General features: G+C 36.3%; 1 protein-coding gene across 3 annotated transcripts in view; it reads right to left on the bottom strand.

The window, feature by feature from the left end:
- LOC135633735 (uncharacterized) overlaps window positions 1-19,250 on the bottom strand; it is a 45,944-nt gene extending 26,694 nt beyond the window's left edge. For 2 of the 3 annotated variants that reach the window (XR_010495107.1, XM_065143594.1), the window contains exons 1-14: window positions 18,242-19,249; window positions 16,572-16,716; window positions 9,346-9,618; window positions 9,078-9,245; window positions 8,766-8,981; window positions 8,343-8,437; window positions 7,506-7,680; window positions 4,415-4,824; window positions 2,315-2,438; window positions 2,026-2,124; window positions 1,880-1,951; window positions 1,532-1,669; window positions 753-906; window positions 278-645 (exon numbers count right to left, since the gene is read on the bottom strand). Coding sequence is in view for 2 of the 3 variants with exons in the window: in XM_065143594.1 (XP_064999666.1) it covers window positions 278-645; window positions 753-906; window positions 1,532-1,669; window positions 1,880-1,951; window positions 2,026-2,124; window positions 2,315-2,438; window positions 4,415-4,824; window positions 7,506-7,680; window positions 8,343-8,437; window positions 8,766-8,981; window positions 9,078-9,245; window positions 9,346-9,618; window positions 16,572-16,716; window positions 18,242-19,053 (3,249 nt within the window). In the remaining variant the exon portion in view is untranslated. Of the gene's footprint in view, window positions 1-277; window positions 646-752; window positions 907-1,531; window positions 1,670-1,879; window positions 1,952-2,025; window positions 2,125-2,314; window positions 2,439-4,414; window positions 4,825-7,505; window positions 7,681-8,342; window positions 8,438-8,765; window positions 8,982-9,077; window positions 9,246-9,345; window positions 9,619-16,571; window positions 16,717-18,241 lie in introns of all 3 variants that reach the window. The other variant, XM_065143595.1, reaches the window with a different exon arrangement.
- Window positions 19,251-22,615: the final 3,365 nt, after the last annotated feature.

Genomic DNA, 22,615 nt, shown 5'->3' with positions numbered 1-22,615 from the left:
GATTTCTCTGCAAAAACAGGCAAATAAAGTGAGGTGGTTCAGGATGCAACATGGGTACCAAGGACACAACTAATAAGTGTGGACCAGCCTCCAATTGCCTCACTTCCCAATAAGGTAGGAAAGCGAAAATGGATTAGAAAAATATCACTCAGAGCATATGCAGAAACAAAAAAGTTGTGAAACGAAATAAAAAACAGTGATGCATGTGATTCAGAAATAAAAAATCAGGGCAGGATTGAAATAAGTAGGGAAATAAAACGAAATTTAGCTTCCTTACATCTTTGGGCCACTCGTATATAAGTGAGAAAAAGTTGAAATCATGAGTTGTGTCAACTCCATCAACTATGTCACCAATTGTTGCAATATAGATTATAAAGGCTGAAAGATATGTAGATGGCTTGGAAGTGACAGGGCCAAAAAACCTTTTCCCAGAATCTTTCATTTCATAATCAAAAATCTCTGGTGTACTTTCAGCGTTTTCTGGATTCACTGATGATGATTTTGGAGTTTTAAGACCAAGCCCAACGATTGCACCCTTCTCAGAATACAAAAGAGCTCTTTTGCTGTCATAGGAACCTTTTCCTTTTAGATAATTACTCTCTGCTTCTTCGATAGCAAGAGCTTTCGCAAGATTATGGAGCTTACCTGAATTTAACATCACAAAAGGCATTTATAGTTTCAACAAATTGTGATACTATTAGACATAATCACATAAAATTATATACAAACCAAATACATTATTGTACAATTACCACTTAAAAATTGCCTCTTTCCTTGATGAGCATCATCAATCATTTGGTGTAAGATCACAATAGCCCTTTGCCTTTGTCCTTGTTTGCTAGGTTCATTTGATTGAGAAATAGTAATTTCTTCAGCAAGAATTTCCTGAAGGGTCAAAGATTTTTCCTAGCAAAAATGTAAGTGGGCATAAGTAGCAGAACCAAACTTCATCATAAGAATGAAGGTATGCCATGTCATGGGGAGGGAGATGAATATACTTCTCCATAATGCAGATAATCATACAGATAAATTAAAGATAGATTATGAGGCTTTACAATATGTCCAGACTCAGCCAACTGACCAGAGACCAGAAAAGCATGGGAATTGTACTACACCTAAAGAAATTGCCAAAATGAACATGTATATTGGTATATCAGAGTCCTCAATTTGAATAACTTCAAAAATTGCATGAACAATTATGAGATTTGAAGTTATGGATACTGAAATCTCAACAGGATTCTGCAGGGGAAAAGGGCAAATAGAATAATTGGGAGGTTTAGTTGAGAGAATAATAAGTTAATGACACAGATGGCAACTGGGTTCCCGGCAATATAAAGAAATCAGTACTTTCTGAGACAAACAAGTACGAATGGCACCACAAAAAAAAAATTCAGGTTCCCGTAAACTGTAATGCAGAAAATGGAGTCCATGAGAGATGGAATTTCTTGACTAATGTTCAACCAAAAAACATATTTTACCTAGAAAGAACTACCCCAAACCTGCCAAGTGAGTGGTTTGATGAGTAACTAACCTGCTCCAACAGATCATACAAACGTTGAAGGACGTGCCTTGTTATTGATATGGTGGCAACTTCTTGTATCTGATCCCAATAAGTAGAACCTATCTTTGGAGAGTTTCCAGGAAAGATCTCGGATAACACACTCCTAGCCTGGGAATTTCATCTTTTTTATAAGAAACAAGATAAAGAGCATTGATTTCCTCATTTAACACCAGAAGACACCCTATGTACTCCTACATAAGTTGCTACTTGAAACAGAATCATGTTGAGAATTGCAGGATGGTGTGGGACATAAGAGTGTTCTATTTTCATTTGGCACTGATAGTAATAATCTGAAAACAAGAAATTGTTAACACTTGCCTGGTCAAGAAGCAATTTGCACATATCCACAGACTTAGCAGAAGTTGCTGAAACATCAATGCAGAGAAGAATCTGATGCAAAGATCTATATTCAGACTACATATGCAATCACAATTCAAATAGGTAAAACCAATATCATTACATACAGCAGCCAAAGAACCTAGCTGACTACGCAAGGATGAAATATCCAACTTCTGAAATGCATTTGCTCTTCCCTCGGCAACACGAGATACTGCATCTTCAATCTGGACGGAATTGCAATAAAAGTTACATACTATAACATTATATGATGACTAATTGCAACTGACAAGTGCAAAAACCATACTGCAACAAATAAGGCTAAAATGTGAACAAAAGAATGAGTGTGTGTTCAAGAATTGGAAGTGTTTTGAGCAAAGAACAATATTGCTCCAAAAGTCCGAGCGAAGAAAATACCGATGCTCTTCTAAAAGCGCCAGCTACCCATTCTGCAAGTTCAAGAACTGCTTTATCTTCGGGAGGCAAAGAAAATCGTCGCACAGCCTCTTCCCCTATATCATACTTCGCCCTTTGCATGCAACTGCTCATGATTGTGAAATAAGAAACAAAATCATCATAACTTTTGTGGCGAGGAAGATTTGTTTTCACATTTTCTCAGTAGTTCTTTAAAACAAGTTCAGCCACATTTTGCCATTTAGTAGCTTAAGAAAGAAAGATGACCAATTACTACAATCCATACAAAACAGATTTCATAAGTAACTAAAGTCCTTTGTTGAAAAGCTAGTCATGTCCAGCGCACTAAGTATAAGGTCAGCAAAGGGCAAAAAACAACACGATACCATGCACACTGCAGCTTCGATAATCATGTGCATCATCAAACCATTTTGGACTAATGGAGCTTTGGGACAGAGGTTTCTCTTATTCTATTAAGGCAAAATCCTTTGGTCTTCACATATTAGAGGAAAATTCTTAATGGAATAATAACGCTAGTAAAATTGCTAATGAGATGAATGATTGACTGATATCAAGTCAAACAACAAAGTTACAGATGCATTAAAAGATTGAGTGATCAAGACACTACTTCAACCAGTATTGTCAGCATCCCCTGCCAGATATAAGGGCCAAAAGTGGAGATCAACAAGCATAGATGAAAAACAAGTTCTCTAATTGTTGTTTTCTCTTTAGCAAAAAGAAACTGAAGTATTAAGGAATATGGATGTTGATAATTTCAGTCAGAAGAGCTCGCTATAATGTGTATGATTGCAAGCAGTATTGCCTTCTTGCCCTCCAGTGAAAGATGCATTTGAATCAGACAAAATGACTAGCTTGATGGTGATATATCAGAGTTTACCCTAGAGTTTAGCATCAGAAATTTTGGTTCTGCTTTGCTTAGTACTGTTAACATATTGAGGGAATTAAAATGTATATATCCAAGGGAATCATGCTATGGCCTGATTAATGCTTATTAAAAGACGCCAGCACAGATTAAAGCTACAATATAAAACTAACTTTGGGATGTTAAACGAAAGTGATTGTCCAATCTTGTGTTGCATTGTGTGTCTTTCAACCTATGAAACTTGTGTTAGGCTTGTAATTTTTCGCTATGTTCAGATTTATTTTTATAAGTATTTTATAGGTGTAATTTGAGTCAAAAGATTTTTTAGTTTCTAGGTACTTTTAGATTTAACTTGACCAGAATACTGGCAAATGATTTTTATCAAGTTCAGGCTTGTTTAATGAGGTTAAGATTCTAGTTTACATTTAAGAATAATTAGGGGCAGATTCAATAGAGAACAAAATAAGGGAGAATAATTTAAGATGGGTATGGGCCTATACAACTTTATTAGAAACAATAATAAAGATTTAAATACTCTTAATTTAACTAAGAATACGATTCTTTTACGAGACCTGATTGCAACAAAGATCCATGTAACTGACTATTGGGACATTACATCACTGTTGTTGGTATTATTATTGTATCAAATAATTGTAATTTTTAGAATGAATTCAGCTGATTATTATTTCAAAACAAGCACTAGATCTGAACTAAACAAATATAGCATCAATAGGATATCAAAGAAACAGAATTGTGACAAAATATTAAAAACTGTAGCTAAGAAAAGAAAGAAAAAAGAGAAAAAGTAAATCAGTTTATTTTAATCTTTGTTCTCTTTGTATTTTCTTCTACGATACCTTTGTTAGAAATATAGGGGTCTGGTCAACAATCTTGTAAGATTCCCTCCAGCTTCTAATCCCCTCTCAAATCTTTCTCTTCTACCACTTTCAATCTCTAATTACTACGGTGTATCCAATTATTACAATGATGAAAGACTACCACTGTGAGCATCAAATTTGTAATACAACAGACTGACAGAGTACAACCAGTATATAACAGAATCAAACATCAAATTTGTAATACAACATAAGAAACGAACTTAAGACTATTACACTATAGTTCACCCAAAAATTATAGACTCAATTGGCTATCATTATCCGATATATACATTATTAAAAATTACATGATTAATACAAAAAATGAAATTTAATCATACTCACAGATTTAACAATTTGGAAGGAGCAGCACGAAAAATAACCAATGCCTCTTTCCAACCCCATTGGCATTCTGATAATGGTTGAAGGCGATCAAGTATAGATAAACGCCATTCCCAATCTTCAATGAAATGTAGAGATTTAGCAATTCTCCATTCCAAAACTTGTCTTCCTGCAGTTTCCACAGTACTATTCAACAGATTCCCCACTTCAGTGACTGCTACAGGCAGATTTCGACGCAATAACTCAAGTAGCAATCCCATAAAAGAAATTAAGTTCTTGTTTCCACCATCACATGAAGTTTTATGAGGAAGATGTTCTGAATGTCCAGAACAACTTTCAGACAAGTTTAGTGGCAGATTGGCAGATATCTCATCCAAATACAGTAATGATATTACAATGCTAACCATAAAGATCTGCAACATAAACATGCAAAATATGAAAATTGTTGGTGTAGGAAAAAAAGAGAGAACAATCATAGAGATGCATTTGATAAAATTAAATATATTAATAATGGGGGTAATCCCATAACAAAAACTGCAACGAGTATGATTAACATGCATGTAGCCATAATGAAATAATACTGAAATATTGTACTCCATGCCAGATCTAAAGAAATAAAACCCTTTGAATGATTGACTTAATCAACGTTCTTCTGTCATATAATGTTGTCAAGGCATCACAAATAAATGTTGTCAAGAGTAATTTGGATGATTGCCTATGTGCTCAAGCGAGGCAAGGCAAAGCCATAGCACCTCCTAAGGGTCTACACTAGGCTAGGCATTTTTAAGTAGGCACCGCTTAGACGAGCACCTTAGTTGGGGTTGGATAACCAGGCGCAAACATTCCACCTGCTACCCATGCATGACACTCTTTTTCTGTTTATTTCATAAATAATAATTAGATCTTAAGTTCATGCAATAAACTCATACAAACAAAGGAAATGGCAGGATCATCAAAGATCACATAATCTAGTGTATATTAAATACAATCGATCACTCAAGGATTGTCATGACATTGGTCTTATTTCTTCAAATGGTATTCAATGAGCGATGGATTGGGAAATGGTGTTAACATGTAAATGTAGAAGATGAGTTGGTTTTTGGTCACAATTTGACATGGGCTAGGATGGTAAGGGCATTCATTATTGAAGCAGGGTTTTGAATACCGGTCTGTATCAGCGTACCGAGCTCTGCTCGGTACGATACGTACCGGTATATACCGTCGGTACGCTAGGGCATACCGATGGTACACCCTAAAACCTTAAAAATACCTTCACCGACCACGCTAGGGCGTACCGATCGAAATGCCTCGGTAACAGTCAAAATACGGAGTGATACCAGTCAGTACGCCTCGGTACCGATCAAAACACTGGTACTGTCCGATAGAGGACGGTCTGCGTACCGATATCCTCTTGGACCGGTACACCCATACGGTATACATCGAAATTGAGAACCCTGTTGAAGTAATAAAAATATCTACTAAACAACATGCACAATAATGACGAGAAAGCATGATTGAAGAGAAGTTGATTCTAACAAAATAGAAGAGAATAAAGGATATAAATCAAGTAGTGAAAGAGATGAGAATAAAAATGTTACCAATGACGATATAGTGGACCTTGATGATTATTTAAAGCTCTTGGACTGATATATATTTGATTTTTTTACTTTATTAATTAATTTAATTATCATTTTGTTGATTGAGTGCTTTATATAGATGGCTAGACATGAAATTTGGTGTTTTGGTGGTAACCATCTTGCAGTATAATGATATAAAAATTCTTACTTTGATTGAAGCTCTTGTTTTAATGATTTTTCATTTAATATTAACAACAACAAAACCATAAGTCCCAACTATTTGGAGCTTTTGTTTACTATACTTGCATAAATTTTATAACCTAGCATCTTACTTTACACGAGCAAGCACCTAGGTGAGCACCTAGTGACTAGCAAGCTATTACTTTAACATCGACCAAGTAATTTTTTTAACTTATAGCACCTAGCAATTTCTTTAACATCGACCAAGTAAGCTATTCAACTTTTTCAGGCAAATAAAATCTTCTTTTTTTTGCATATGTGCATGATAAAGTACCTATATTTACATATAAACCTTTCTAGAGTTGATATAAACTTTAATATTTATCTTCTATTTGTGCATTTTTTTATCAAAGTTACTTTAAAGAGTGTTGGTGCAAATATCTAGAATGGTGAACTATCTTGGAGGGCATTGGTGCATATATTTATTTTAGAGGCCAGTATATGCACATGCAACAACTATGATCCTTATGGAAGCACGTCTACGAGTACCTTGGACCTAAATTACAACTCTCATCCATCAAATTCAACTCTCATTTAGCACAAGCCCTGGTAATATCAACTATCAATCAAATGCTCACAGAATTTGAAAATTATAGAGCATAGAGGAGAGGTACTCGAGTTAGTCCCATTTTCCATTGGAAAATTCACTGTAACCACAATACTAATTGACCACTTAAGTAACAAACTTCTGTACAATTAATTTAATAATAAGTTATCTGAGCAAACTCCCAAAAGCTTAAGCACATAGGGAAAAAGCCAACAAACTAAATAAACTGGCATCCCCAAAAGCTTAAGCACACCAGGACCCAACAAACTACATGAACTCGCATCTTTCTCGCATGAAAGGAGGATGAAAGATTAACAGGCTTGACACACGGACCCATGTGCAAGATAAAGTGCTAGACCAAGATTGGTGGTCATCTTACTGGTAAATAGAACACTTCAATTATCAACAAAAAGAAGCAAGCAAGGATCCAAACTTCAGAAATACCATGATAAAATGTTAGTAGGATGATCAGTATACCTAAATGCTTAAGCTAATATAAAAAGGCCCAACTTTATATATAAACACAAACAAGGATGAAGCACAAAATCCTCCTACAAGAAACAAACAAAGAGCCAAAGAAAAGCATATGAAAATACAAGCAATGGCATGCAGGGTCAAAATTTTCAGATTACTTAAAGTCTTAAATATCCTCTCTACAATTTTAGTGCAGAATAGAAGTAGGCATTCGGAGGCATGAATTAATAAATAACTTTCTGAAAAAGGGACTAACTCTGCGAGGAACATTTCTGATAGCCTCCATATGATTTTGCATGTCTTTCAAGTATGACATAGCTACATGTAGTTGGGGGTTATGTACAACAGCAGCACACCTCTCCATGATTCCTAGAGCAAAAATAGCTGACTCAAGAACATAACGCATGTGCAAAAGTTCAATATCTTGCATCCTGTCATGTACATTGTATTAGCATCGAGTATCAGCAAGAAAAAAAGATAAATCCAGAATAATTGGAATGCACCAAACTCCAAGAATAGGTAGTAAAAGGGCCATTTTACATCAAAGTGAACACATTCCTCTTAGAGAAATGTGTTATTTGAGAAACTGTTTTGAGAAATGCACATATGATAATAAGATAATATTGTTATTTGAGAAACTGTTTTAGAGGGGTCGAGGACACAAATCTATAAAGCCAAAGTGGTTGATGATAACAGTGAGATAATCTGATGTTGAGCTGTTTTAGAGGAAGGAGAACATCTTAGGTATATCTTACTGCATCTTGAGTTGCAAGGGACAAGAAAATGCCCCTCCCTTCTTAACAGTTCCAAAATAAACAGTAAATTGTTGAGCTATTGGCTTACTAACCAATATTATCATCCATACTTCACGAATCTTCAAGAATGTGTAATAACAATAAATAATCCAAGCGATTAAGTAAAAATGGCATGTTTGTGCACATGTAATCTATGTTTATTCTGCATGAAGATAGATAAAGATACAGTTCGGTTTATGCAAAAGGCTTTGCATCACAAGTCCAAATTTCTCACATATTTATATTTACTATTTAGTACTACTAAAGCAATAAGAGATGAAACATATCAAGTCATGCACCGTTTCCATGCTGCAGAAGTTGAAGAAATGGGTTGCATGCTAAGAAGCTCAATTGCGTCTTGAAACTTTATCCCTGGGACTACATCAAACAAAACCTACAAAAAAGATTACCACAGACAAAACCATTAATATCTCATTAACAACAGATATAATGTACTAACTATTTTCTTCGAGAAAATGATGAAAATAATATGGTTTTGTTCATGAGTATAGACACAAAAGTTTAACGCAGAAGTTTTTATAAATAATTAAGATATTTAACAGACAAAAGAATTAACTTATAAAATTAACCTATAATCATCAACATAGCAATATAAGACAGATTCATAATTATCTTTACAAGTTACTAACAGTTAAACTCAAAATCATTGTGTTGGTTCGTCACATTTAAGTCCTATAAGCTTCAGAAGCAGAAACACTTACCCTCATGGGAGATTGAGCAGCCAATCTTTCAAGTATGAAGTTTTCAACAAAAGGATCTAAAACTCCACTGTCATTTTCATCTGCAACATTATCTCTTTGAGAAAAGAGCAACGATTTTTTTGAATTCCAAGACCGACCGGAGTTGACACATGCAACATAGGAAGCAATATCCAGATGAAAACATAACACATCACAGAGATACTCCACACATAATATCTGTCAAGATACACCAATATCATTCAAATGGTTTTCACAAATGAACATTAATGGTTTGACATATGTCAGAAATATTAGTACATAAAAGAAGATTACCTCATCAGATTGCTTCTTGTAAACAGGAAATTCTTCCAGCCTTAGTACCTGAGATTTACTTGTCCAAAGTAGCTGCATTAATCTTCTTCTCAGTGCTGTCTTACCTGACAAGCGATCCCACCCTAAGACAGCTACAAGTGGCTGAAGAAGGGGAAACAGTGACAGGACCTAAACATAGTCCTTGGTCAATTAATGTAGCCATAGAACTTGTCCAAGAAAACAGTTCAGAAAAAAATATTAGAGTGCATCAACAGAAACAATAACATACATGACCAGCCTCTTGAAGATGTTCCCTCTTAATTGCAGATAGAGCTGTATCCACAATACATTCTAGGACATGTATTCCAGATATTCGTGCATAATGGTAGAGGTCTCTCATGCAAGATTTTATTGCCATGCTTGAAGGAGTTTTGCCATCCAAGATATCAACACTTTCCGAGGACAGTGTTTCCAGATATTTCTTAAGGGGGAGAGGAATTGAATTAGCATCAGAAATTCTGTGCAGCTCAATCTCCTCAGAAACCACTTCATCTTGAATTGCCTGTGGCGAAAAATCAAACATGGTAAATAAGTGTGAAAATTGGGTTCCTTCCAACAAAATAATCTTCAACTACCTGAAATCACCACAAACTGAACTCCTAGTACCCCTTTGCTACTTAAAAACTAAAATACTAATCTGCTTTGTTAGCAAATCAGGTTTACATATTTACCATAGTGAAACTGACAGAATCACAGTAGACTGATTATTATAAAGGGAGAGAACAAAACAATGAGGGAGGTAGAAGGACATGATAGAGAAGACAAAGGCTAGAAGCTAAACAAACAACTTAAGTAGGGATCAAAGTCAAAAAGGAATGAAGGGCGAGAGAAGTTGAAGAGTGAAGACATTGATTGGTAGGGAAGACAAGAATTAGAAATAGGATGATGAGGCAAGATTTGCTTTGCTCCCAAAGAGGCTCAAAGCTCATCATTTTTTCTCCCTCGAAGTCAATTGCCACCGAGACAGCAATCAAATTTGTCGTTAGCAATCAAATACCCACCCTACCAGTAAGAGACAGATGGAAAATTTGATGAGTTGACAGTCAAATACCTAACTATCCAAGAATACCTAAAATCATGAATCATCCTACCAAAGGACCTAGTTTTGATTTACTGCACCCAAATTAGATTGAAATAGAACAAATAAATCATCAGATATCTATGATGTAGACAACCACAATATTTAGGTGATCAAAGACTACACACTTGTATTAAATCCTCTAGGATGAGAAAAATCTGAACTTCGACAAAATGATATCCATAAGATTCAGAAAAAGATCCTCGTGCATGCTCTCAAGCTCAGACTAGTCAATTCACAAATAAACAAAAAGGTCTATCTTATTCTTACCACCTGGCAAGTGTCAAATGTCTCCTGGGAACTGGGAAGTGGATGTCACCGTTAACAGGCGTCAACTAACATCACCTAATATATCCATATCCATGATATTCAAAGTTCAAACCAGTCACTAACATTGAACATTGAGAAAGTGGGCAAATCAAAAGGATCACCAAGAAGATAGGCATAACTACCTAACCACTTGAGGTTGTGGAATGGCACAAATTTCCAACAACTAAATTTATTATAAACTCTTGATGAAATATCTTTAAAGAACATATTATCAATAGAGCCCCTTGTTAAGAACTCCTTGTGCCTATGATGCTCAGCTACAGCTTTGTACCTTGCATTGGAGACATGCTTAAGGTCTAGTACAATAGTACCTAAAATGGTGCCCTTTGAGTCAACCACACAATACGCAAAATTGAACCCCTAAACAAATATTCATCTCGAGGAAATGATATGTCATTGAATCAATCCCATGGTCCTCACAAGACTTCAGAATAGGACCAGAACTTGATCATTGCTATGTAGTCCTTAATACCTCAAGACCAAGGACTTAAAAGAGAAATGGTCATCAACTAAGTTGCGTTGCGACTAATTGCATCGCTAATCTGCTCACAACCCAACATTTAAGTCAAAGTGTACCCTTGAAGAAAAGATGCCCATTTAGCTTGATGCTTTATCAAATTTCTTTGTGAACATGGTCAAAGTTTCACATAAGTTCCCTCTAATGCCCCCAGTGTTTCAAAGCCAAAACCAAGGTTTTGAATACTGGTCCATATCGGCATACCGAGCTCTGCTCGGTACGGTACGCACCGGTATATACCGTCGGTACGCTAGGGCATACCGATGGTACACCCTAAAACCTTAAAAATGCCTTCACCTACCACGCTAGGGCGTACCGATCGGTATGCCTCGGTAACGACCAAATCTAAGGCGATACCGGTAGGTACACCTCGATACCGATCAAAACACTAGTACTACCCGATAGAGGACGGTCCATGTACTAGTATCCTCTCGGACCGGTACATACCACCCGTACTGGGCGGTACACATCGAAATTGAGAACCCTGACCAAAACCATTGAAAAACTCAAGATTGTAAGCAACTGATCCACTCTCCTGACTCAATACAACACCTATTTGTACATGGTAGCATTGCAGTTAACCTCCAAGACCTATTAGTCTGAGAATGCTAATATCGGACAATTCATCAGCTTGATCTTAACAAGTTGAAATCTCATCTTTGCTTCTAGAGTCCAAAGATTACCAATGACAATGTGGGTTCACAGAGCAAAAATACAAACCAATGACAGGTAAAAGTGAAGCTAACCCATGAATGCTATGGACCTCACTAATTGTCTTAGGAGTAGACCAATTCTTCATGGATTCAACCCTTTGAGATTAATTTTGATACCTTCAACAAATCAATGTGTCCAAGAAATATTGGACTATTGATAAAAATATAAATTTCATGTTTATATAAAAATGTTGTGGGTTTGTATGACTATAGTGCTACAAAATTGTCTTCATGGATTACGGTGATACTGGAATCTTTGGACAGAAGCATGTATTCTGGTTTGATGTTAAACATGGATGAAAAGGTGCCATGGGTTGTAGAGAAGTAACCAATATGTGTGGGTGAGGATGACAGCAATTGGTATGCGATAAAAGTATGGTTTGTAATACCGTACCATACCGCTCGATACGGGTGATACATACAGGTCCGATAGAGGACCGGTACAAGTGGTACATGGGTACACCTAAGTGTACCGTGTGTCGGTACGCTCTGTCACGGACTTAGCTAGTTTTGCCTAAGTCGCTAAGTCGTGCGGCACCCTTGCGTGTCCGTCCGCAAAGGTCAGCCTCCCCGAAACCTCCTATGGTCCCTGAGAAAATGGGTTAAAAAAAACGTTTCACTCGGGTTCCACAAGCAATCATTTCAACAAACACTTCATAACCAATAAAAATTATAAACATAGACTTCACAAGCTCTGAACGATTACACAACAAAGGGTCCAAAATGGTCAATTACAGACCAAAATGCCCACAAGTGCCCACATGACACAACATTCGTTTACAATCCTAAAGCTACCACCAAAGTCAACCAAAATGGGGCTACTAAGCCTACTGTCAGCCCTCTACATGTTGTGCAAAGCATGAACAAAACCAAAAGACACGAACACACATGAGCATTACATCAAACACCCTGTTTACAATTTTTTCCGTGACATTCTCCCCCACTTATTCCTCCGATGACTTCGTCAAAGCCTTTGCAGACGCTGCATCTCCTTACCTTTGCTGAGTCTCAATTTTCTGCTCCAGCTACAATGCACCTCTTGGCTCCCAGCTGCACTCCGTCGTTTGTGGAGGCAAAACAATGCACAGTTTGTTTAGCAATGGGAAGTAGTCTAAGAGGATGGTGATCTCCGAAACTTCCATAGGGAATGATGCGAAGAGAGAAGTTGCTCCAACGAGATAGATATCCAGGAGGGATAAGTCTCGATTCTCCAGAGGGAGAATCATGTGCAGCGGACCGTACATGTTGAGGAGTATCTCAAGACAACTCCACAAAGCTCAACGAATCGAGCGAGCGGCGAGGAGTCATCGCATGATCTCGCATGAGGTAATGTATTGGTGGATGCATTGCGAGATTAAGTGGGGGAGCGAACCAAGGCAACACAAAATGAAGGCACACATGGAGCCAATATGGAGATCGGACTCAATGGAGAGTTGACCCTGTGGAATGGTGGGCGCGAAGACCACCATCAACTCAATGCAAATCGAGGAGCGGAGCAACTTGGGTGTAACTTGGTGAAGTACCCAAGACGCATGAAGGGAGTCGGCATAGAAGATGGAACATAGAGCGGAGGCACGAAGTTTTCGTTGGACAAAGGTCGAGGACATGAACTCTTGCACAAGCAAGAGCGAGATCATGTCGTTCTATAGGTCTCTCATTCTGATGAAGCGGACTCATCCAGCATAGTGCCAAAGACGAAGCGAACTTCGAGGCACCTGCACCTTCTCGAAGAAGCATTTGACGAAGGAACTAAGGCGACTCAACTTACGGAACGAAGTTGGGGTCAAAAGGCCTTGGCACAGAGCAAGATGACACGAAGACGGGTACTCTTAAAGAATATGTCGTAGTGCTGCCATTCGAGTTGCCATAAGGAAGCGGTGCGCAATGGAAATTATGTTGGTGGGGGCAGAGGCCCAGGATCCAGATAATGGTGCACCAATTTCAGCAAAATCAATGGACTTCGGGAGCTGCTAGACGGCGGACTGTCCTATAGCTATGCTTCGTCCGGGTGTGACCCAAGAGCAAGTGGACGAAGGTCGATTGCCAAAGGAGCAAACACGATCGAAGGTTACAAAGGCCCAACGATGTCAACAGAAGCCACACATAGAGGGATCGTAGTCCGAGTTCATCCCATGATGATTAGAATGCAATGCAGATGTTACCAGAAGGCGACATGGTGCAATGGATCGTGGTAGAACAGTTCGAGGCAATGCGACACACATGGGACCAGTCCCGCGTGGGACTAGATCATATGGAGGTATGATCAAAAGCTACTAGGAGCTCCACTTCGACGAAAAACACGACAATAAAAAGGGCTATAGATTCGAGTGAATGTCATGGTACCGCAGAGGCGGGTCTTCTGTGCGTGCATCGAATGAAAGCCCTGGTCATCAGCACATGGGGGTTGTGTACCACCGAAAGAGAAGTTTGAATGCAAGTACTAGTGAGTCCTATGGGGGACTTGATCATGCAGAGATATGATCAGAGTGGCTGGAGAGTTGGACTGCCCCGGAGCTCATATTCACTTAAGGAAGCCCGGCAAGTCAGAGGACAAGGCTGAGTAAATGAACGTTGCTACCAAGGAAGCTAAGGAGAACAGAATAGGTGCGAGCCCGGCAATATGATGGCGGAGGCCATACATAAGAGTTGCAATCTGTCTTTCCATTGACCAAGGGGAACTACTCGAAGAACACAGAGGTGTTGAAGCAGGTGGTCGAAAGGGGCAAGGAAGTAACAACGATTCCGGATGGACTTAGCTACCCAAAACCAAGCATCAATTAGAATGGAGGTGGACTCGAAAGAGTGACACGATGTCGCAAAGGCGGATCTACCGATCGCGAAGAAAGGGACGCAGATGCAAGGCGACGGATAGTAAGGCCATGGGCATGGCAACACCATGGTACCGCAGAGACAGGACTTTCGTAGAGTTATTGATCCCTTGCTCTCATGGGGGGAGAGCGCTTGGTTGTGAAAGGGATTGAGGAGGTGGAGAATACAAATACAAACTCCAAGTACCGAGATAAGACTGAAGAGCAAAGACCAGGGAACTTCGTAAGACTGGTGCCAACGAGCTTCTCATCAAGATAGCCGAAAGTAGAGGACTTCGGGTCGATGCAAAAGTGTTCGACTAAGGAACGAAGTAGGCAGTACGCGATGTTGTACATTTGCTACTCAGAGGAGTAGGCGGCTAAGATGATGGAGAAGACGGTACAATCACAGAGGCGACCAAAACTACTAGAGACTTGCTCCAAGTTGGGGTGAAAACTTCTTGCATTCCAGAAGTTCGATGGCATTGAGAAGGCAAATTACAGTAGCTAACTCAATGCAAGGGTGTCACACGACTTAGGCAAAATCAGCTAAGTTTGTGACAGCTCGGTACAGCTCGATATGTACCATACTGACAACTGATCAGTACATTGGTACGGTACGGTATTCAGAACCTTGGATAAAAGTATGTTAAAAATGCAATTTAAAATGCTAGGAGGCGACAAATATGTGTGAAATCGTATATTCTGACTGTTCCTAAGAAAGAACTTGAAATAATTCCAAACCGATGTAAGCATATTAGAGAACTGTCATTATAAAGAGAAGAAAAAGAGAAAGGAGGTAGAAGACCATAGTAGAAAAGATGGAGATTAGAAAAACTATGAATCTCATAAGTAGGAAATAGAATGAAGTGAAGGGCAATGAAGCTAAAAGACTTTAATAAGAAAAAGTCTGGACTAAAAGCGGAATCAAATAATCACTGTTTAGAAGAAGGAATAAGTCAATATTTACATGCACCCAAAGAGGCTCAAAGCTGAGTTTATTCTCTCTTGGGGTTGGTTGCCACCTCAATTTTATTGAGGTTGACTGGGAGAGATATAATGATCAAATCCAGTTACCAATAATATCTAATCGTTTAGAAAACAATTAAATGCCCCGTCGATATAGGGAACAATTAAAAATCAGTTTTGATCAGGTAACAATCAAATCGTTTAGGAAATATATATTTACCTATCCATAGAATCCCTAGCTTGATTCTAGTGCTCCTAAATAAGACTAGAATAAAACGAGGAAGTTATTATCCATGATGAGATAACCTCCACATCTAAGTGATCAAAGACTATACACTTGCATTATAATATAATACAAAATCATTTGAATATATATACATAAATGGTAAACCTCATAAAACACATAACTACAATAGATCAATAGTGGCAAATTCAATGTAATACATACTATGATAATATGGTGTGATGAAGATTAAACTTTAAAGTACCTGAAATCAAAACTTCTACATTTCAATTGATGAAAACTTTGATAGTTATGTACCCATGAAAAACAATCTATGTACTCAAGAACTGAAGGAACTCCCATTTATACATTTTGGTAGTCGGTTGTACCTATCTAGGTAGTTGGTTGTACCTATCAAGGATCTAGGCATATTTTGCTGCTCCATGAAAGAAGCAACTGAGGTACCAACAGCAGGCACTAGAACATGCCCACATGACAGCATGACACCCTGCTCCAGCATGGAAACCTGTGGTCCAAAATTTAGAAGCTAAAATAGCAACACAACAAGGCCATCCAAGGCAACAATGACCACATCTGTGGTGACAATGAGACATGACGACTAAACAGAATGGCAACTTAACTATAATAAGACTGGCAATAGAATTCACATACATAAATCTATAGCAACAATTAGTACAACCAAATCTACAAGGTCAGGCAACAAGTGATGATGTCACACTGGTCAATGACCATTACATGAAGTTAGTTAAACAAAAAAAAAGAAATTGAGGCACTTTAATCATGGCACAAATTATCACCTGAATCATCTGCACAAGCTGACTGCAGTTGGATGAAAGAGCTGCAGCATACATCAACATCGTTATATTCTGTGAATCAAGCCATGACTTATCATAAAAAGCACTTTGCAACGAAGCTTTCTTGACAAGATCATGCAAAACCCTCCTGCAACAAATCATTCAAGGGAAATAACTTTATATTACATGAATAAAGCCATGTGTTACTGCAACACCAATCTGGTTAAGAAGTAGCTACGAAATATGATGGTGGGCCAAGTAGAGAAAATTAGACAGCAAAATTCCACATTCTTTTGTGGATCTTGATCATCATCCAGATCAGACATATCAACATGACGAACTATCAACCTGATATCAAAGAGGTGGTGCCAAGTTCCTTACCAAGGCATCCTTAAGAAGATAAATACAGGGTAAACCTAAATACCTAATCATGGTAAGAATTACCTTAGCAACATCATTAGTCGTTATATAAAACATGAAACAAATCATGTTACAACTGACATGAAAATTTAGATATTCCTTAAAACACTTCGAACTTCAGAAACATGAACATAGAAAATATGACAAGAAAAATCTTTGTTTTCTGGACATTTTGCATTGTAACATAATAAGCCAATTGAGGATTTAAATATCAGTCATGTACCAGTTTCGGCAATATATTGGTCTTATATTTTTTCCAGATTTTTTTGCATTGTAACATAATAAACCGATTGAGGATTTAAATATCAGTCCTGTACCAGTTTCGGCAATATATTGTGCTTATATAACACCATATGTTGGATGCCATACTGGCCAGTACTGCTAGGTATGGTTTAATAAAATAATAAAAATGATATTTACCAGTATTAAAATACACATTTCAATTTCAGTAATTGGCCAAACTGGTAAAAAATGATACATATGTAACAGTTCAACCAGTATTTAAAAACCTTTGAAACCATCACACCATAATGATGTAACTAAAGGATTATACAAGTTAATGAATTATGATTTTCAAATATTATCGTTGTCAAATAATGCTTCCTCGTTAAATTCAAAAACTAATGTGTTCCTCAAAATTCTGATCACATATCATCGATGAACATATAAGCTATGCTAATTGGATCTTAAAGAAGTCCAACTTGCTTTAGGAAGATTTTGTTCACATACTATCTTTGAAAACCAAAATACAATAGCCTGCATATGCAAACTATTGAATACAAATACAACATGCAGATACAATTATTTGAAATTTGATTTGAGTCTCGGAAACACTGGCTTCAGTCATAATAATATATGCCAACGAACAGGTAACCATTACAGGCCAAAGGTAATGCTCTAAGATGGCACATTGGCATAGAGCTGTATCAATACCCTGCCGAATGTCATCCAACAGTTGGAACATTGGATACCACCCAGCACATGCAATTCAAGTTTATCATTTGTTCCATGACTTAAGTCACTAAATTATGATAATTTTTGGGTGATAATGTAAGCAAACTCTCAACTTCACAGAAGTTCTGTGTCTCTCTCTTGCTCGGTGTTATATTTATGATGTCCTATTTACTTCATATATTCATTGAAAAATAAACTGAAATGACTGAAATGAATTATCAGATCATCCCATGCAAAATTTTTCCAACAGGTGAACGAAAATTGAAAATTGTTAGATGTCCAATTTTTAAAAGACCTACTCGTACTGCTTTTCCTCTATGCCATAATCTAGATGAAGAAACCGAAGATGAGAAAAAGCTCTCTCTAAATCATCAGCTTCCATGAATTTCTTCAAAGAATCCAAATGTGCCATCTGAACACTCTGCTGCACCTTAGATAGTGCATCCATCTCCTCAGTTTTCACGCTGATTGCTGGTTCCAAATGGTAAGCCTGACAAAGATGCACCTGCCGATGAATGTTTCCACATATCGCATCAAAAAGTTCTGCGTTGTCGAGGAAAACCTTCCACAAACCCTTCAACCTATCCTCAGACACCAAAGAAACCAAATCAAGAAGGTTGGCATCATGCCCTACATCACTCCATAATATACGTAAGCCAGTATCGAGGAGATCGTTCAACACTTCCACAGAGTTTGCGGTTTCATCAAACGTTTCCCCTTTCTTGTCGACGTCGGTATCCTGAGATCTAAGTTGGGAGATTTCGGATACCTTGGAGGAGGCAACCTGAATCAAGAGAAGGAACTCCACCCTTAAGCGGAGAGTCTCCGGGTCAATGCTTCCGATAGAAGCCGCTGCGTTCCCGAACTTGATGAGCTCAAGGACGGAAAGCCAGGCCAGATGCGAGGGGGAGCCGCAGGTGTTTGACCAGAGGACGCCATCGATGCGCCCTCCTTTCGATACAACGGCGCGAAGGATCTCGAGGGCGAGCTCCGGCTTACGCTTCCGGAGGCTGAGGAGCAACGCTCTGAAGGCTTCGAACTGGCCGATGAAGAGATGGTTCGCGATGACTCGGGAGAGCAACGCGATCTCCTTCTCCTGGGCGGAATCCATCGGGATCGAGGGAGTGGGATTAGGATTTCGAGCAACGAGAGGAGCAGAAGGATGATTCCATGGACTCTCTCTCGGTCGCCCTCGCCAAGGTGGACGGAAAAGCAAACGACCGCAGCGAGGCCGTGGAGGCTTCGTCGGAGGCAACCGGACCGCCTTTAATCGTCGTCGGGACGTTCCACAATATAAATGATTATGAGGCGGTTCGGAATATTTTTCTTTTAGCGACGATTACATTTAGGGCGAATTTTCGAGAGAAGCCTTTCCCAATAGATGTAATATTTTTCATATTTTCCAAAGACTTTTTCTATTTATTATTATTTCTGAAATATCACGATATAATTGAAATAGTCTGCAGTCACACTATGGATCGGTTAGATGACTTATTACATTTCAATCAAAATATCATAAGCATATTTAAAATTTTATATTTGAGATAAAATGAACTCAAATATCAAAGAAAATTTTTAATATATATTTTTATTGATTTATCAACAACAACAATCAAGTATAAGTTTTCTAGTTATAATATTTTTGACTCGTCAATCAAAACACTATAAAATATAATCAAAAATTTAATCGATTTACTCATGAATTCCTCCATAGGTATACCGGCAAGATAACTAATATTTATTTCAGGTTTACAGCAAGCAAATATATCTTTTCGAAAATAAAAATATGATACCTTTCGAAAAAATTTAATCATCCTTACATTTTACACTTTTTCAGGAAATCACTTAATATATATTTTTATTAGTTTATGAATAACAACAATTAAGTAGAAGATTTATATGCTAGTTATAATATTTTTTATTCGTCCATCAAAACATTATATGTATATTTTAAATATATATAATTTAATTTTTTAATCGATTTACCCATAAATCCCTCCATAGTTATACCTAGCAAGATAACTAATATTTATTTTAGGGATTATAGTAAGCGGATGTTTTAAATATATACATATATATATATATGATACTTTTTTGGAAATCACTTAATATATATTTTTATTGGTTTATGAACAACAACGATAAGTAAAAGATTTCTATGTTAGTTATAATATTTTTGACTCCTCATCCAAAACACTATATGTATATTTTTAAATATTTTAAGTTAACTATTATTTGTTTCATGCATTATAGCAAGTGGATATATTTTTTGAAAAATAGAAAAATTATAATACTTTCCAGAAAAAGTCAATTGCCCTTACATTTATACTCTTTCGAGAAATCACATAATATTTTATATATATATATATATATATAATATCACATAATAAATATATATATATATTTATTTATTTATTTATTTATGAACAACAACAATCGAGTGAAAGATTACTATGCTAGTTATAATATTTTTGACTCGTCAATCAAAACACTATATCTATTTTTTAAAAAAATTAAACAAAAAATTAATCGATTTATTTCAAGAAACAAAAAATTAACCTAGCAAGATAACTAATATTTATTTCAAGGATTAGAATAAGTGAATATATCTTTTGAAAAATAAAAAAAAATATATGATACCTTCCGAGAAAAATCAATCGTTCTTACATTTACACTCGTTCGGTGAATCACTTAATATATATTTGTATTAGTTTATGAACAACAACAATCAAGTATAAGATTTATATGCTTGTTATAATATTTTTGACTCGTCAACCAAAACACTATATATATTTTTAAAAAAATAAATAATTAATTAATCGATTTACTCATGAATCCCTTCATAAGGATACCCAACAAAATAACTAGTATTTATTTCAAATATTGTACAAACGGATATGTCTTTTGGAAAATAGAAAAAATATGATACATTCTACAAAAAGTCAATCGCCCTTACATTTACACTCTTTGGGAAATCACTTATTATATATTTTTATTTGTTTGTGAACAACAACAATCAACTACAAGATTTCCATGCTAGTCATAATATTTTTAACTCACCAACCAAAACATTATATTTATATTTTTAAAAAGTTTAATCGATTTACCCATGAATCCCTCCATAGGTATATCTAGCAAGATAACTAGAATTTATTTCAGGGGTTATAGCAAGCTAATATGTTTTTTGAAAAATATAAAAAATATATGACACCCTTCGAAAAAAAATCAATCACTTTCACATTTACACTCTTCTGAAAAATCATTTAATATATTTATTGGTTTATGAACAATAACAATCGAGTATAAGATTTCTATGTTAGTTACAATATTTTTGACTTACTAACCATAACATTGTACATATATATTTTTAAGTATAATAAAAAGATTTTAATCGTTTTACCCATAAATCACTCACTATTATTTATTTTAGTAATTATAGCAAGCGAATATATTTTTTAAAAAATAAACAAAATTATGATATGTTTCGGGAAAATCGATCGCCCTTACATTTACACCCTTTCAATAAGTAATTATCTGTATTTATCTTGGGAAAATTATCAAAAATTTTCTAGTATTTTGGTTTACTTGGTCGAGTCCCATTTTGAAAAAAATTATCAGTCCTCTTTTCAGAAATTCAAATATGCCTTCAAAAAAAAAAAAAAAAGATGTGGCTCATTGGTGATAAATTGACTTAAGGTTTTGGGTTTCAATATTTATTTTTTACCCTCTTCCTTTCTTTTTCTCTTCTTGGCCAATCACTCCTACTCGCATGGTTTTTACTCGTATGTGAAAATAAAAAGAAAATATAATAATCTTAGTTCACGTTTTTCACAAGAAGTCTGCTTGACTAGAGAGATCGGTAGAGTGGTTGCGGTGTTGACGAGGAAAGGATAATGCAAAGTCGTCGAGGAGAGAATGATAAATGTTGACTACTTTGATAAGTTATTTCGTAAGTGATCAAGGCGACCAATGGCAAGGTTTTGTTATATTTATCATCAGAATGATATAAAATGTATGAAAAATGGTGAATAAATATTTATTTTTGGTGTAGTTTTAATGATATTTAATTTCGAATTTAAAATATTTTCAACGTAATCCTAAAGACGAGTATAACAACGTTTATTTGCGTATAAAGACAAATTATCTATTACATTAAGCTTTCATTAATGTTTTCTATTATTATATAAATTTAAATATATTTTATTTCAATCACAAGTTTATTCGTGATGATATAAAGTATATAATGAAAGAAGTGAGATGGAGACAGATCACGCAAGGGACAAGCTAAGATTAGAAATTGATGGAGAGAAGTAAAGGTAGCAACGAAGTGCGAGATCATGATAGATTGTTTCCGAGGGAGAAGTAAACATTGTTCATTGTAGGGAGCAAGGGAAGGGGTTATCATTGATAAGTCAAGATCGATAAAGAGCAAGAAGTGCAATAACGAAGGAATGAGGAGGTCGTACATCGGTTAACGACATAAATAGAAGAGATGATAGGATACCAAGAATGAAAGAGGGAATTAATTGATTCACACGAAAAATTATATTTATAAAAAAATACATTAGTTAAATTCTTGAAAATTAGCAATTATCACTAAAAAATAAGTTTTTATAATAAATAGTTTTTCCCTAATAAATTATATATAATACTTTATTATAAACCCTATTAAT

Source organism: Musa acuminata, chromosome BXJ3-3 (assembly GCF_036884655.1).
Source record: "Musa acuminata AAA Group cultivar baxijiao chromosome BXJ3-3, Cavendish_Baxijiao_AAA, whole genome shotgun sequence".
NCBI lineage: Eukaryota > Viridiplantae > Streptophyta > Magnoliopsida > Zingiberales > Musaceae > Musa > Musa acuminata.
This window is presented reverse-complemented; position numbering and strand designations above follow the sequence as displayed.